The 16,900-nt window shown below is 44.9% G+C and overlaps 2 protein-coding genes across 2 annotated transcripts in view; one reads left to right on the forward strand and one right to left on the reverse strand.

Moving 5' to 3' along the window:
- The window catches only part of IPPK (inositol-pentakisphosphate 2-kinase), a 50,103-nt gene extending 43,725 nt beyond the window's left edge, over positions 1-6,378 (forward strand). The window contains exons 12-13 of the mRNA XM_060015046.2: positions 1,208-1,287; positions 3,672-6,378. Of these exons, the coding sequence (XP_059871029.1) occupies positions 1,208-1,287; positions 3,672-3,897 (306 nt within the window). The 3' untranslated portion in view covers positions 3,898-6,378. The remainder of the gene's footprint in view (positions 1-1,207; positions 1,288-3,671) is intronic.
- CENPP (centromere protein P) overlaps positions 5,445-16,900 on the reverse strand; it is a 223,929-nt gene continuing 212,473 nt past the window's right edge. Inside the window, exons 6-9 of the mRNA XM_060015048.1 lie at positions 8,116-8,195; positions 6,897-6,988; positions 6,435-6,553; positions 5,445-5,573 (exon numbers count right to left, since the gene is read on the reverse strand). Coding sequence (XP_059871031.1) covers positions 5,502-5,573; positions 6,435-6,553; positions 6,897-6,988; positions 8,116-8,195 — 363 coding nt within the window. The 3' untranslated portion in view covers positions 5,445-5,501. The remainder of the gene's footprint in view (positions 5,574-6,434; positions 6,554-6,896; positions 6,989-8,115; positions 8,196-16,900) is intronic.

Consider the following 16,900-nt stretch of genomic DNA (forward strand, 5'->3'; position numbering starts at 1 on the left):
ACAATAAAGCAAATATCTGAATAAAGCGAGTTACATGAATTTTTTGGTTTCCCAGTGCATATCAAAGTTATGTTTACACTATATTAAGTGCACAATAGTATTATGTCTTAAAAAATGTATATACATTAATTAAAAAATATTTCATTGCTAAAATATGCTGACCATCACCTGAGCCTTCAGCAAGTAATCTTTTTGCTGGCAGAGGGTCTTGCCTCGATGTTCATGGCTAATGACTGATCAGGGTAGTGGTCAGGGTGGTGGCTGCTGGAGGTTGGTGTGGCCATGGCAATTTCTTAAAATAAGATACCAGTGAAGTTTAACACATTGGTTAACTCTTCCTTCCATGAATGATTTATCTGAAGTATGAAATGCTCTTTGAAAGCACTTTACCCCCAGCAGAACTTCTTTCAAAATTGGAGTCAGTCCTCTCAAACTCTGCTGCTGCTTTATCAACTAAGTTTACATCATATTCTCAATTCTCTGTCATTACAGCAATCTTAGCAGCATCTTCACTAGTAGATTCCATCTCAAGAAACCACTTTCTTTTTGCTCATCCAGAAGAAGCAAGTCCTCATCCAGTAAAATTTGCTCATAAGATTGCAGCAATTCAGTCACATCTTTGACTTCAGAGTTGAAACACCTGGGTTTGAGTCTAGCCTAGCAGTGCAGAGTGGACAGGTCATTCTATGTCTGTTTCCTTATCCATAAACTGGGACACTAGCAGTGCCTGCCTGTGGGGTTGCTGTGGGGATGAAGTGAGTTAACACACAGTTGGTGATCCCTCTGTTTGCAGTGTCATTCATGGAAGCTGCATGACATTCTAGTGTGCTATGTGATCTGGGGACACTTTGTTGCTCTAAGCAGGGCCTTGGTGTGTGTCTGTATGCCGGTATCTTGAGGTATAGAGTGATATGCTCAGTGCTTTCAGTGTGGCTAGCACATCAATAGCTGACGCCACTTACTGCTTTTTCTTCCAAGGTGGGCTGTGATTGTCTTGCCGAAGACAAGCCCTAGGTCCCAGGTTTTGGAATCAGGGTCCATACACTGCCTGCAGTGAGAGGTCAGAGGGCAGCACTGGCCTCTAATGAGCTCTTTGGGACTGGGTCTTCCTAACCTACCCCCAGGTCTGGGACCAGTTCTTGGACCTCTCCAGTGGGGAAGGGTGTGTGTGGCAATGCCATGGAGCTGACCTCTCCTTCCCCTGCAGGTTCAGCAGTACCGGGTCGCCATGACTGCGAAAGACTGCTCCATCATGATCGCACTCTCTCCTTGTCTGCAGGATGCAAGGTGAGGCACCTGCTACTGTGTCGTGTGTCCTTGGTCTAGCAGGGTTTTGTGGATTGGCAAGAGAGTTGGTGTCCCTATATTTAGAGAGGCTCTGGCAGGATCATGTTTATTAACAGAGGCCAATTTCCAAGGCCTACTCGATATCATGGGAATTATTAACTCTTGCTCTTTAGAAGTTTGTAATACAGTCAAAAAGACATTATTGAGAATAATTTTAAAAGCTTGTTCATTCAAGTTTACTATTATTTTCTAAGAAAATATCTCAAGGGCTTGGATACTGTGGTCCAAATTCCTTTCTCTCAAAGAAAACCCCAAGCTACCATCATGGCTCAGAGGCCCAAGAAGCTGTAGGTTCCTGTGGGCCTTATTTTTCCTCCTTTTACCAGGTCCTGATGTGCCGACCTTTATAGTCATTTCAAAGCCTTTAAAACAACATTCCATTGTTCTGCTTCCTCTTTGCAGCATCTTCTCCTGGACATCATTATCCAGTCCCCTCTCTGCCTTTTTTAGGAATTCAGGATGAACCTGATAATCTTCTCTCAGTGATTAGATGGCATCTTCAGCATTGATCTTCAGGGTGCCAAACCCCACACACAGTTTTGCAGAATGTTTCACAATCATCTGATGTGTGTTCCTGGGTCAAGATGATCTCGTCACTGGCTGCCAGCCACCCGTTTTTCCGATGCTTTTGAACTAAACATTCCCAGGAGTCCTGCTTCTTGGCAGGCACAGAATTGTCCACTTTCTGATAGGAAACACAGAGGGACATTTATAGGGCGTAACTGAAATATTTTTTAAAAAAAAGGTTGTTCTATTTAGTTGAAAACTCTCATTATCCCCTAAGAAAATGCCCCCAGTGGTTAGTGACAGGAATCCGTTTGGATTAAGCAGTGTTGTTAGATGAGAGAAAACCACACAGATGTGATTATCTATTGCCCTTCCTGAAGCAAGGATGCAGTCAGGATACAGAAATGTGAGGGGCTGAGGGCCAGGAGTCCTGACACCCTTGACCAGCTGCTCAGCAGAAACCGACATGGTGGGAGAGGAGCGGGGACACGTGTCTAGAAACTTCTGAGCCGTGTGATCACCAGTGTCATCCCCAGGGCAGAGAAGCATTTCAGGTGTCAGGAACCTCAGGCCTGGGCTCACTGGAAGCTTGAGGTCAGCAAACGGTCAGACTCTCCTCAGCAGTGGCTCTTGGGCTGTGCTCCCACCAGCCTCTGCGTGATGGACTCCTCTCTTTATTCATGTCATCTTATTGGGTGTTGGTTCTGATGTGATGTGAGGTATCCTATAAAATTGAGGGCCAGATGTTCACTGTCCCAGCCCCGCTGTGTGGAGCTTGGGTTTCAGGCCCTGAGACTGAGACTCAGAAGCAAGACCTTAATTTGTACCCATGTTCTCTGCTGTTCAGGAGGGAGTAGCTAAGACCCCAGCAAATGAGCCAGGGATTCTTTTCCTGTAAATAGTATTTCTGAGCAGGAATTGAGCTAGAGTCTAGGCCTTGATTAGGCTCATTGAATAGGAATGTTTTATCTGCCTTCCCTCTCCCAGGCAGGAGGTTTTGAAATTGGTATTTTGTTTGCTTGTTTTGTTTTTGTAATAATTTTGAAATCTAGAAGAGTAGTACACATGGAGAAACCTGGACTCCTGAGTACTTCTCTTGGGCTAAACTGAGCTCATATAATGTATCTAACCAGTCATCTGGATGTATACTATGTGTCAAGCACTCTGAGAGCTAAGTGATATATGTAGCAATCTTAGTACAAAATTCAGAATTAGCCTGAAAGTGTTTTTTAAGTACAAGTAATTGCTCATATTTCATTATAAGCATACAACTATTACAATATTTAGAAAGACCACAACTAAACCCTAAGAAACAAAACACCAAACACTGCAGATACAATTTGAGAATAAAACGTGAGACTAGATCTCTCTCTCCAAAAGTGAAAAAGTATAAAGGAGCAAGAGTTTCTCACCAGATGCTAAAGGACACGAAAAGAGAAGTCTGTCCTCAACATTTTATCCGTTTGGCTGTTGAATAGCCAGATCTACTTTCCCCATTTTCTTAGGTTTTGTAATACTTGGCTCATGATAAAGTAACTTTCTTAGCATTCGTTTATACTACTGGGATATGGTGAATATCAATCGAGTATTCTACATAATTGCTTTTCCATCTTTCTGCACATTAACTCTCTCTTGTCTGGTGTGCTGGCGGGTATCACAGTAGGTGCCTCTCTTGCAGAAGTTTCTAGCACTAGTACATACAGTTGGCATAGACAGAGATGGAATGCATATTGATGCACAGAATGGGTGCTCTTTGTGGGTTGGGTTGAGAGGATTTGGGAGGTTTGTGTATTCTGAAATTGTTCTTTTGCTTCCAGCTCCGATCAAAGGCCCATTGTCCCTTCATCGAGATCCAGGTTTGCCTTCTCCGTGTCTGTGCTGGATCTTGACCTCAAGCCCTATGAGAGCATTCCTCATCAGTATAAACTGGATGGCAAGATAGTCAACTACTATTTAAAGACTGTACATGCCAAAGACGCCACCGTGATGTCAACTAGGTTCAAGGAAAGCGAAGATTGCACATTAGTTCTCCATAAGGTCTAACTTTTTTCCTGTAGTGGTTTTGAAACTTGAACATAGAATGTGAAGGTTGAATGATAGAGTTTCTGTTGTGTTGGGTGACTTTTGGCTGTGAATGTTTTTGCTTTTCAACCCCTGTTCAGGTGGGACTGCCTCTGGGAGACACAGAATGGAAGAGCACTAGAGACATCTTCCAGGGCAAGGAATGTTGGACGTGAGCCCAGCAGTGTGCTGTGTCCAGGAGGCCCCTCTGGGCAGTTCTCCCTTTCCACGCAGGGCTCATGTCTAATCTCTAAAAAGCCTTATAAGACCCAAGGTTTGGATCTCCTACCACCAGAATCCTAACACAGAAAACTTGAATTGTCACATATACCTTAGAGTTTGGACTTTTAAGAAAACACAGATACTACTGGAACTTTCCCAGCTGAGTTACTTGGTCACTTTTCCAATGCAAGCCATGTGTCAGCACAGGTTTAGTGGTTCCCTGCTGTGGAGAGCAATAAGTTGTTGATATGGACATCAGTTTTGAGCAGTGGACTCAGAGTCCCTGTGGAGATGCCATACCCACCACTCTGCACAGGGTCAGCAGGGAGCGTGGCACTCAGGGCAGGGGTTGACACCACTCATGCGAGCACTGACTTTTTTTTTGTGCTGAATGATTTTATCCTCTTTAACTTCAGGGGAGACAAGGTGTTCTTTCCCACCTGAAATTGCTGCTGTGGGAGCTGGAAGCAGAGCTGCAACTCTGAGCTGCTGTGCCCAGCGTGGGTGTCATGGGGTGGCTGTGCTCCTGCCAGCTCTGGGTTCCTGGCATTTTTGGGTGTTTGGGAAACCTCAGCTACTTCTGCCAGAGCCAGCATCGAGTTTTCCCTCCTTTCCCATACCTGTTCCTCCCTTGGGTTTCACTAAGATGTGTGGTGTTAGTGGCCTTGAGTGGTGCTGGACCACCTCCCCATCGGGGCTGCCCAAAGCCCTGCTTCCGCAAGACTCCTGGCTGGCACTATGAGGGTTCTTGTTGGGGTCACCAAAAGTGTGCCCAGCTGCTATGAAAACTGTTGGGAATCTTGGCTTCAGTTTTTTATTCTATGGTAGGTTGTATAGATTATTTATATCATCATTTTGAGGGACTAATGAAGGCTTATTGTAATATAATATTAGTGAAACCATGGGATTGTATGAAAATACTACACAAAAAATAAGAATATTTTGCTGATTGTAAATTTTTGTGGGGAATTTTGTGATAAATTGAGAATTATGCTTATTAGAATCAAGCCAGCTCTTCCAGAATTTATTCTCCAATTCTGTCCTATCATTTACTTCTTACTACCATTTACCACTTACTACTTAATTTTACACTCAGAGGTTCAAAAACATATTCAAATGACACACATTTCTCATTCATGTGGTGTGTTGGGGTACAGGGGCTTTGGAGATTCCACTCATAGGGATGTGCATGGAGCCGCGTTCTCATGGGCAAGTTGCAGGCTCCAGAGTGTGTGGAAGTAGGCAGCTTCCAGAGTTGTTTTGGCCTGAGGTTCCTTGTTGCTGGCCTGGGGTGAGGATGGTCTTGGCCAGGGTGTGCAGAGGACCCTGAGTGCCTGTGTGCAGAGCTCTGGAACGCCAGCTCCTCAAGGAGGTGGGCTGGGTAGCCTCCTGTTGCCTGTCCTGGCTGGTCTGGACTGTCTGAAAACCATCACCCTCTACTTGGGAGGAAGAGGTGATAGATGAGTGTCCCCTGCTAGGGGGTCTTGACCCAACCCTTTGCTCTTCTCACACTCCACCACGGCCCCTGCTCTGAGGCTTTCATTTGATCGAAACAATGTTTTCACCCATTCTACTTTAAACTGGCAACTCAGGTCAGTGCAGCACTTAGACTCTGGGGGACTTTAATGAAAACACTGTTTCTTCTGTGCAGAGGGACCAGGGGTGCTAAGGTCCTGTGTGAAGGGACAGTGCCGTATTTGCTGTCTTACTGTGTTTTTTATGCTAACCGCTCTACTTTTTTTGTGGAAGACCAAGAAGAGTGAATGTCAGAGGACTTGCTGCTGAGAGGTGCTGCGAAAGCCTCCAAGTGCTGCTTTCCAGAGCCAGGAGGCGAGGAGGGTGGTGTGGCTCCCCAGAGGTTTCTGAGGGATGTCTAAGAGATGAGGCTGCATTGGCAAGCCCTCCAAGAGTCCCTAGGTGGTGGGTGACAGGAGGAGGGCCGACCTTTGAGATGGGCTGGGGCTACCTCTGCCCTCATATTCATACCATGGGGGGCGCACAGTGGCTCCCCACATCCCAAGGTGGGCAGCCACTCCTGTACTTCCTCAGATGTTGAGTTTACTTTTAAAAATACACTATATGTGTCACTTATTTGGTATTTTGAATTTAAATAACTATTTATTTTTTATGTCCTGACAACTTATATATAATGTGCCATAACTGCATAAACATGTTCTAGAGGTAAGGTTTCTAAGTGGAAAAGAGCAAATTTTTATATTCAATAAAATCACATGCCTCCAGGTGCAGCATCTTACTTCTACGTGTAGTTTTTCACTCTTTGGGAACTAGTTGCTTGCCTCTGTGTGAAGTGATTTAATCAGACTTTCCAGAGTGGCTTCAATGCCCAGCACGCCCAGTAGGGTTCGGAAGCTGAGAGGAGCAGTTTCTATGACTCCGTTCTTGTCCAGTTCCAGGGCTGTAAAGAAAACAAACTGGGTGAGAAACTTCACCGAGACAATGCCCTCATTCTCTGCTGGCCACACTGAATGGGAAGGCAGGACGACTGAATCATGACCTTGAACAGAGCACTTACCCAAAGGCCTGCGGCAGAGACATTGAGCGCTCAGCCTAGGAGGGCCGTGGGGGAGCAATCCCCCTTGCCTGTGCTTTTTGAGTGATTATGGACAAAAATATTTTGAAAACTGATTTAAAAAGTACATTAATGAAATTTTTGACTTTTGATTCTTGCCATATAAACCCAGATGAAATAAGTAGGTGTCTGTGTTGAGCATAGTGAGAAATCACCAGAACATCCCTACCTTGCAGCGGCACTTTGGTGAGAAGATCCAGCTTTGGCAAAACCTTCCCTTCTTCATCTATTTGTATCCTCCAAACAATTACTAGTTCAAACCTGAAAGAGGTAAGATGCATTGCTAAGTGCGCTTGAAATCAGACTAAACTGTATGCAGCTCCTGCCTCTCTCTAGAGGAGAGGATGCCCACCCAGGCAGGAGTGCTGCTGTCCTCCCAACCATCCTGGGAGTTCCTGCCCTTCCCCAAGGCCGTGCTCAGACTCTCCTGATATTAAAGACCCACAGATGAAGAGAGAATATGGCCAGTGAAACATGAAAAGATGTTCAACATCATGAACAAACAGGAAAATGGGAACTAAGACCATAGTAAGATACTGTTTGTACCCACTGCATATTAGCGTGATCATACAAGTGAAGTACAGGATATAGAGCAATAAGAGCTTAAAAATTACTGGTGGGAAACATAAATTGATACACTACTTTGAAAAGAATTTGGCAGTGATAGCTGAATCTGCCCTATGACCCAGGAATTTCACTTCTAGGTATATGCCTAAGAGAAGCTTGTGTACTTGTGTGCCAGAGGACATGAACAGGAATGTTAGAAATAGTGGAAAATGATGAATAACCCAAATGCCCAAGACCTGAAGAATGCAGAAATACATATATTCACCTAATGGAGTGTAAGCACTGAATATGAATGAACAACAGCTACATGCACCATCAGAGGTGAATTTTGGAAATAATGTTGAATAAGGCAAGTTCCAGAAGCTTACATAGCTACAACACCATTTTAAGAAGCAAAACATCTTTAGGCACAGGTCACAGAAGCACATCCTGTCCATGTGCACATAAAGGTGCCCATGGTGGGTGGAGGGAGACCCAGATGAGTTCTCCCCTCACTCAGTGCTTGCTGACTCCCCACATTTCTTGAAATAAGTTGGTGAAAATAGAGCTCCACCCCTCGTGGCCTCCCCTCCTTGGCCTCCTAAGGACCCCAGCAGTGAGACTGGCACCTTTTCCTTACAGACCCCATCTGTGTTTAGAGTCCCCACATGGTCCCCCTTGTGCTCTCCTGCCATCGGCTGCTTATCTGTTATGACTCCACAGACATATCTCAAGATGTCAGTTAGGTGGTTTACATTTGTTTTCTATTTGTAATCCTCATTTTTAACAGGAAACAACCGTCTGGGTGTTGGGGAGGGACTTGGTGGGGCCTGTGCACTCACCCTGGTCGGCTGGGGTTCCTGATGCCCATGCAGCTGGAGGAGGCCCCCTCTGAAAGGTGCACAGCCTCTGGGTACTTTTCCTGTGGGGAGAAGAAACGGTTAGAGAAATCTGTGGGGCGCAGGGACGCTGTTCCAGGTGACTGAAAAGAAGCAAGAAACCCTTTCCAGGTGTGTCTCGCATTCCCTGAAAGTCTTTAATTTTCAGGTGTGCCATTTTCTCATCCAGGCATCATGGCGTCCTGGCCATGGCCGTCCCCACTCCTGCCTTCTGTGGTCATCAGCACTGCCTGTTCTAGATCTCCACTGACACACAGCCTCCAGGATTCCACACCATCAAGTGCCCAGTGTTAACAGGTTACAGAACTCCATTCTGATTTCACTGGCTTGTCTACCCAGGGCCCCACAGCGTTTGGCCGACCTGCTTCCTTTGTCTGTGTCTTGTGACCTGGACAGCTTGAGGAGGCTGGTCAGGTATGCCGGCCAGCTGACCCACCAAGGTGATGGTGATCCTGATGACTGAAGTGAGGTGCTGTCTGCCAGGTTTCTCATTGTAAAGCAAATGTTTTTCTCTAGAGTGCTAGCATTTGGCCTTAAAAGCCTTTCAAACTGAGGCCTGTGGGCTGGTCCCCACCACAGTGGATGCTTCCACCATCTGTCCTCACACTTGCTGCCGAATGGCCCTAGCCTGCATATTGGTAACTGTGGGCACTTGGCTCCTGCACAGCCCGCACGGGGCCACCTGGACTCTCCCAGTGACCTGTGTGTCTCCCCCAGGCATGGTGTCTGGCTATTCTGGATAATAGGGTTTCAGGGAGCGTGCTCTGCTAAAAGTTAGCTTCATGATGAGATCGTGTACCATTTTAGAGTCAAAAGTATCCTCTCTAAAATGGAAATGAAGTCGAATTTCACGAGTTTCTAGGCTTGCAACTCTAAAGTAGGGTTGGCTTTTCCCTCCATGTAATGTAATAGTTCTGGAAATGTCTGCTTCTATTATTTGTAGGGGGCTCTGGGAACCTCTAGTATTAGACTTGACTTGTAGATCGTTAGAATAACAAAGCTTTGCAAGAATCTGAACAGAATGTTCACAACAAATAGAGTAATGAGTGGCCCCATCTTCTCAATTCTTGGAAAAACTTATTTTTGTTTGTTCTTGTGAGAACAGATTGCGCGGTTGGGGTGATATGACAGAGACTAAAAGTAGGCTCCACAGTAAGATTCTAAGTTCCAAAAGGGTCAGCTTTTGAAAGACACATTTTCTTTCCCTCTTCTCACAGCTCCTGCTGTAGAAACGGACACCTGGACTGATGCTGAAATCACATGTAAGCCCGGCCATGTCCCAAATCCAAACCCAAACCCAGCCATCGTGGCTGCCCCAAACCTCATGGAAGGAAAGTGAGGTGCGGCTTCCTCTGAGAAATGTCTGATCTAGCAGCCAGTCAGAGAAACCCCTCCTCCTGCAAGAGAAGGGGCAGGGCTGGAACTGTGGGTGAGCAGAACTTGCCTGCTTAAGAGGATGGGGCCTTCCTGAGGATGCAGGTACTTGATGGGCTGAAGAAAATCAGCTCCTGTCAAATGAGGTCTTGTGGGGACAAAGACGTGTCATAACCTTTAAAGGGCCAGCCACATATCAGTGAGTTTGTTGCCAGCGTGTGAGGCCAGTGTTCTCAGACCCCTGTGTGAGAAAGATGCTGATGGAGCGAGAACACGTCCAAACACCAAGCCATTCTGACCAAAGGCTGGGTTGGGCCTGGTTTAAACTTAGATGATTTCTAATTTCAGCGAAATAGTTTTTATGAGAAAATGTATACCTAAGTTTTTAAAATGGAAAGACTGCTGGGTGATTTTTAAACCTCAGGCTCTTCTAAATTAATAACAGCTGTATGAGGAATGTAAAGGAGAACATGTGAATGTGGCAGTGTAACTTCCAGGCTGAGCTGGAAGCACATGGCCTGGGCCAGTTCCAGCCTGAGGCTCAAGGGCTTGGTCTGCTTCCAAGCAGACCTCACAGCCTCTCTAGGCCTTCTCCTCATGAGCAAAAGGAGGGTTTAGATTAGAAACTTTCTCTAAAAAAAATAAAATTTACTCTCTTTAGTTTTTAAAATAAAAAACCAAAAGTAGAAACACTAACGTTAGGAAGAGATCAGGCATTTAGTATGTGTTTCTGGAGACCTTTTAGGGGCTTGTGTGGAAAGTTCCTTTTTATACAAGTTAATAATATTGCCCTGTTTATCCAGCTTCATTCACTTGTCTGGTGACCTCAAATATTCAAAGCTGACAGGAAGAAAGCAACTAAAGGCTGAAGAGTAGCCCAGAGACGCAACATAAAAAGCACAGTCTAGATACCGTCAAAGATAGTTAGAAATACAAAGGGTGGGTCTCGTCCACATGAGACATGTACAGGTGGCTTTGAGGGAGAAGACAGATAAGTTGTGAAATGTGATACAACTCTAAATGCAAAGTGGGCCTGAGGTCATAGCATAAGATCAGCATATTTCAATAGCGATTGAAAGTTTTACATATTACCATATTTGACATTCAGAAAGCCAACTGAATCACCAAGAAAGGATTAAGATGATGTACTCTGATAAGGCAGCAATCTGGCCAATATATTTTAGAATATTTAACATGAAAAAATAGCTTCACACAAAAAAAGTTGACTGGAAAGTTATCAGCCTGACCTGGAAAGCACCTTAGATACTTCACATGCTGCCACTGGTGAAACTAAGGTCGAGGTCTGGTACATAAAGGGAGCAAATGGGAGGCCTGTGCTTCCCAGTGTTGTTGGGAAGGCTGGGAACAGGCTGCATGGTGCGGGTCCTTTGCACACACTGGGCCTGTCAGCCTTCCATAGGAAGCTTGTTCTAAGCGGTGATTCAAAATGGATGTTTATTTAGCTGCTTGCCATATGCCTGGACTTTTCAGTCAAGAACTCTCCTGGTGTTTATGATAGAAAAAATGGTAGCTGTGAGAAAGTTGCCAATTTGTTATTCATCCCAGTTTTCTACCTGAGATCTACTCTGCTGTTGGAATGGCTGCTGGATGCTGGTCCAAAGGGAAGAGAGTTTTAAACAGAACTTTAGAGAAAACCAGCCTTGTGTTACGGATCAGTCATACCATCCCGCTTCACCCCCCACCCCCACTTAAATGAATGCGAAACCTTGAGTCTTTGGTTTAAATGTACCCCTGAGTGTCCATAGATATACTAATTCATCTTGACTTTAATATTTTCCCAAAGATTATGTCTGTCTGATTCAGTAATTTTTTTCCCTAAACTGAGGTATAATTCACATTAACAAAATTCACTCCTTTAAAGTGTATAATTCAGTGAGTTTTGGTATATTCACAAGATTATGCAACCATCACCAGTTTCTAACTGCAGAACATTTTCAGCCCCTCCTCCCCCGCCCCCGCCCCGTAAAGAATCCCTGTTCCCTTTAGTTACTGTGCTGTTGGGGAGAGGTGGGCATGGGTAGGAAGATGTGGGACTCCCAACACAGGTCAGTCTGTGGAAGTGCCCATGATGATGGCAGAGGTGGAGGCCAGGTGTGGGGCAGGGAGCATAGGCAAGGCTCAGGGAGGAGGGAGTGGTTGACTATGGGGCTCCCTCTGTGGTGCTGGGACAAAGGTGTTGGTGGGGCCGTGAGGAATTGTGCTGGATTCTGGTGGATGAAGAAGAATCCAGGATGAGGAAGGACACAGACACAGGCTGTTCCACAAGGAGCGCTTGTTGCCAGGAGAAGCAGGGAAACAGTGGAGCTGCCAGTGAGGGATATGAGGTGCTGGAATTGGGTGTGTGCAGATGGGAATGGGTACAAAGGATGATGGCCAATCCTCAAATCATCATGGCATTGGGACAGACTTAGGTGGATGGTGGCAGAGGCAGCTGATAAAGTTAATTTGTAAATCAGGACCCATAAAATGGAAGTTACCCCTGAGGCCTGGCCCACGGCACACATCTAAAGCTAAGTCAGCCTGCATATCTGGACAACACCTAACCCCAATCACAGTCCTCCAATTCAGCTTTAATGAGCTCACTACACCTTAGAAAATGGGATCTCCTAGCCAATCCTGCCTTGTTTTTGTGTGGGCTCTTTAACAAGTCTATAAAACTCCCTTGGGAACAGTGTTCCCCTGCTTGTGAGGCCCTGGACTTCCCCAATTCATGGATTTTTTTCATTTGAATAAAACACATCAAACTTGTTACTAAATTGTATTAGTATTACACTTGACACAGTACACAGACTCCAAGTTGCTGGGTGTAGGAAAAGGAGGGAGAGCCCATCTGCCTGTAGGCCTGGGTTGGGGCATCACCTGTAGCAGCTCTAGGCTGGGGGCCTGTGCAGCTCTGGGAGGGTGTGCGGCCAGAGTCAAGATAGGCATCCACACTGTGCCCCACACCCAAAAATCCTGAGACAACTGTTCCAGTTGTTCCCAACATCAGAAGGCTTAGAAATGCCTACAACATCCGCACTTAGAAGACAATTGTGCTCTTATTTTAAAGATGAAGCTAACAAACGTTAAGTGGTTCCTCTGCCAGTCACAGGTGCAGTTCCTTTTTTTTTTAAAACATCTTTATTGGAGTATAGTTCCTTTACAATGGTGTGTTAGTTTCTGCTTTATAACAAAGTGAATCACCTATATGTATACATATATCCCCATATCCCCTCCCTCTTGTGTCTCCCTCCCACCCTCCCTATCCCACCCCTCTAGGTGGTCACAAAGCACTGAGCTGATCTCCCTGTGCTATGCGGCTGCTTCCCACTAGCTATCTAGTTTATATTTGGTAGTATGTATATGTCCATGCCACTCTCTCACTTTGTCACAGCTTACCCTTCCCCCTCCCTGTGTCCTCAAGTCCATTCTCTATGTTTGCGTCTTTATTCCTGTCCAGGTGCAGTTTCTTTACACACATTTTACATCTATATAATCACAGATGTCACATATGATGTTATGGAGTGAACAAGTGTACCATTTTGGGGCCTCTGAGGCCATTCTGCCCGGGTGGGACCCTCTGTTATCTCTCTGCAGGCTCACTCACAACCATTACACCCACAGTCAGTCGTCCGTTTCTAGAGCGAGCAGTAGATAAGATACCCATCACCCCTGGACACTCAGTGGGCATTTCCCGAAATGGGGCCATCTTCCTGCTTTACCAAAACATAACATTCCAACCAGAAAATTTCAGATGTCCCCAGCTCCCCTCTGTTCCCATCATAGCCCCTGCCCCCACCCCCAATCTCCAGTCGGTCCCTGCTTCAAGTCTTGGCGGTTTGGAGAGTGAGACCTCTTGGGCTGCAGATGGGCCTCAGCCCAGGTCTGACGTCGCCTCATGATGCTACATCAGGAGTGCCACAGAAATGCTGCTGTGCTTTTGGGGTGACCCAAAAGTCACCCTTTTCCCTCTGTAACTGGTATTTTCCAAGGGGACATCATGAGACCAGGCCACTGTCTGGCTCCTCAGTCAGATGTCCACTCACCAGCCTGGGCCTGCTGCTGCCTCACAGCTGAGTCAACCACATGAGCGTTGCCAAAGGGCGACAGTCTGTCTCCATCATTCCTTCCACATTGACGAGAAGATTTCCACCAGAAGAACGAGCTTTTACTTCTCCCTTATTTATTTATTTTGTATCAGTATTGACCCTAATTTATTCAACAGGTATCAGTGTTTCTCCAAGGAGCTAAGACCTGGGCTTATTGCTCCTGGGGCTTCAGTGCATCCAGGCCCTCTCAGGGGAAAGAGCTTGGTAAGACAGGTTGGTGTGACACACGCACACACCATAGCCCCTTCAGAATCCTTCTGCACATGCATATTAACAAGCAGGCGATCACCCCAACACCTCAGTCCACCCCTCAGAATTCTCTAGCCTTCTTTCTTCTGTGGCTCTAAAATCACTCTATTCCTAGGAAGGAATAAAGTTTACACGTATAATCCTTCTACAACTTCCCTGTTTAGAATGGAAAGGGGAAGGTTAGACAAGCAAAATCAGTCATATATACAGCCAAGAAACATACACCATGCAATCAATCTGAAGGCAAGTGTACCCTTAAAAGATCAACCCCATTAAGATTACTAGACAGTAAGCATCACTTCAGGTGGGGATACATGTCCAAACAGTAGTTCTGTTTTTAAGATTGTTTATTTCATTCTAAGCTAATTGGGTAGCAATTGTATGCTTTTAAATGTAGTCTGTTCCCTCCTAGACTGATAATTAAAAAGGCAAGCCAAGTTGGTTTCTTTTAAAATAGTCAGAAATGATAATTAAGAAGCTGAACACACACACACATATAAACATAATCAATGCTAGAAACTCTTTAGAGGTAATTTCACAACTTTCTCTTCATAAAGTTTTTAATATGTAATTATGCAAGCAAAATAATGAAATGCAAGCAGATGATGAAAGTAATATTCCAGATATTCACTGGCAATTTTATCCTTACTAAGGTTGAAACTCTCTCATTATTTCATAAATCTCAAAGTAATGTCCAAAGCATTGAAACTGATTATAATTTAAAGTAACTATGGTCTAATTAAAATTTTTTCATTGAATCACAGACTTTTTGAGTTTTTAAGGTGTTTAGTTTCTTTTTCAAAAGACAAATTACACACCCATACTGCCACACACAATTTATCGATCTCTTAACATTTGCAGGCCCTATGCACTTGACGTGCATTAGCTCATCAAATGTTCACAGCAGTCATATGAAACCATTGGTATAATGCCCATTTAAATGAAACTGAGGGGACTTCCCTGGTGGCACAGTGGTTAAGAATCCGCTTGCCAATGCAGGGGACACGGGTTCAAGCCCTGGTCAGGGAAGATCCCACATGCCGCGGAGCAACTAAGCCCGTGCGAAACAACTACTGAGCCTGCGCTCTAGAGCCCGCGAGCCACAACTACTGAGGTCTGCATGCCTAAAGCCCGTGCTCCCCAACAAGAGAAGCCACTATGCAATGAGAAGCGCACGCACCGCAACGGAGAGTAGCCCCCACTCACTGCAACTAGAGAAAGCCTGCGCGCAGCAACGAAGACCCAACGCAGCCAAAAAAAATAAGTAAATAAATAAATTTAAACAAAAGCTTGAAAAATTAAGATACTTGCTCAAGATTGCACAACTAGTAAACTGATTCAAACCTAAGGAAATAGGTTTCCAAAACCTGAGCTCATAAAAATTCTACCATTTAACATTTCTAAATTCAAATATAGTTGTAATACACAGGTCAAGTGTGATTACAATCAACTTGTAACAGAATTCATGCTGGCAACTGATTTTGATGGTAGCAACAGAAACATTTTTGTTGGGAAACATAATAGCCCCTACAGGTTTGTTCATATATTCCATGTGGTATAAGACTTAAGTCCCCAACAGTAAAGGGCTCCTGATCTAGTGAAAGCAACTTGTTGTGTCTATTTTTTTTGAGGGGTGGGAGGGGGTGGCCCACACTATGTGGCTTGTGGATCTCAGTTCCCCAGCTAGGGACTGAACCCCGGCCACAGCAGTAAAAGCCCGGAATCCTAACCACTAGGCCACCAGCGAACACCCCTGTGCTTATTTTTATTAGAAGTCCACAGTTTTCTCTCCAGAGCAGTCAGGTTGCAGAGTCCAGGCCCTTTCTGGAGGTTCCTAGCTTTTTCACATAGGCCTTCTGTCAGGGTGAGGACGGACTGACTCTCATATAGACTTTCTACTAATTCTTCTCCTATCCATAGTCCCTCTATCAGAGCTTCCACAGAACAAATCAACTTCCTTCAAGGGTTAGGTCGCAGCTTTCTCTGGTCCTCATCAAACAACACACTGTTATCTGCTTCCTGTATGTTACTGCTGCCTTCCTCTGGCCTATTCTTCATCCTTGTGCAGTATGTCTTTTAAAACTCTCTACTGTCATTTCAGAAGGGTTTTAGCAGGGTGCCCAACAAAGGCAGTGTGTTTCAATTGTCCATTTTTGAGGCCTTTCATGTTTATATTTTCAATTTTCCCTCATACTTGATGAATAGTTTGGGTATAGAATTTAAGGTTTAAATAATATTTAAATTACATTTTATATATAGAGCTAATGATATATGTCCAAACTTGTATTCTAGAGTCCTATGTTAAAATGCCTTCAGTTTTTAAAAATGGGAAGAAAATATATGAACCATTGTCGTCTGTAGAAAAAGAGGAACCCCCCCCCAACCAGGACAAAATAAAATAGGGCACAAATAATTTATGTAAATAAAATTTTAAATGGTTGAAATTTTTGGGGCTTCCCTGGTGGCTCAGTTGTTAAGAATCCGCCTGCCAATGCAGGGGACACGGGTTTGAGCCCTGGTCTGGGAAGATCCTACATGCCACGGAGCAACTAAGCCTGTGCGCCACATCTACTCAGCCTGCGCTCTAGAGCCCGTGAGCCACAACTACTGAGCTGGCGTGCCAAAACTACTGAAGCCCACTCGCCTAGAGCCCGTGCTCCGCAACAAGAGAAGCCACCACAATGAGAAGCCCGTGCACCGCAACGAAGAGTAGCCCCCGCTCGCCACAACTAGGGAAAGCCCACGCACAGCAACGAAGACCCAACGCAGCCATAAATAAATAAATAAATGGTTGAAATTTTGTATTACATCAAATCCTGCTGGTTTAAAGAAAAATAAAATAAAATGAATATTAGGCATGAGAATTAAAATGTGAGAGGGAAAACAAACCTTGGTAAAATAGTCCAAAGGACGCTAATAATTTATTCTATTTGCACAATACTTCTAAATTTGCCAGGTCTTTACATATTTAATCACAGGATGACTTTATGAGGCAG

The sequence above is a fragment of the Delphinus delphis genome, chromosome 6, assembly GCF_949987515.2.
Source record: "Delphinus delphis chromosome 6, mDelDel1.2, whole genome shotgun sequence".
Lineage (NCBI taxonomy): Eukaryota > Metazoa > Chordata > Mammalia > Artiodactyla > Delphinidae > Delphinus > Delphinus delphis.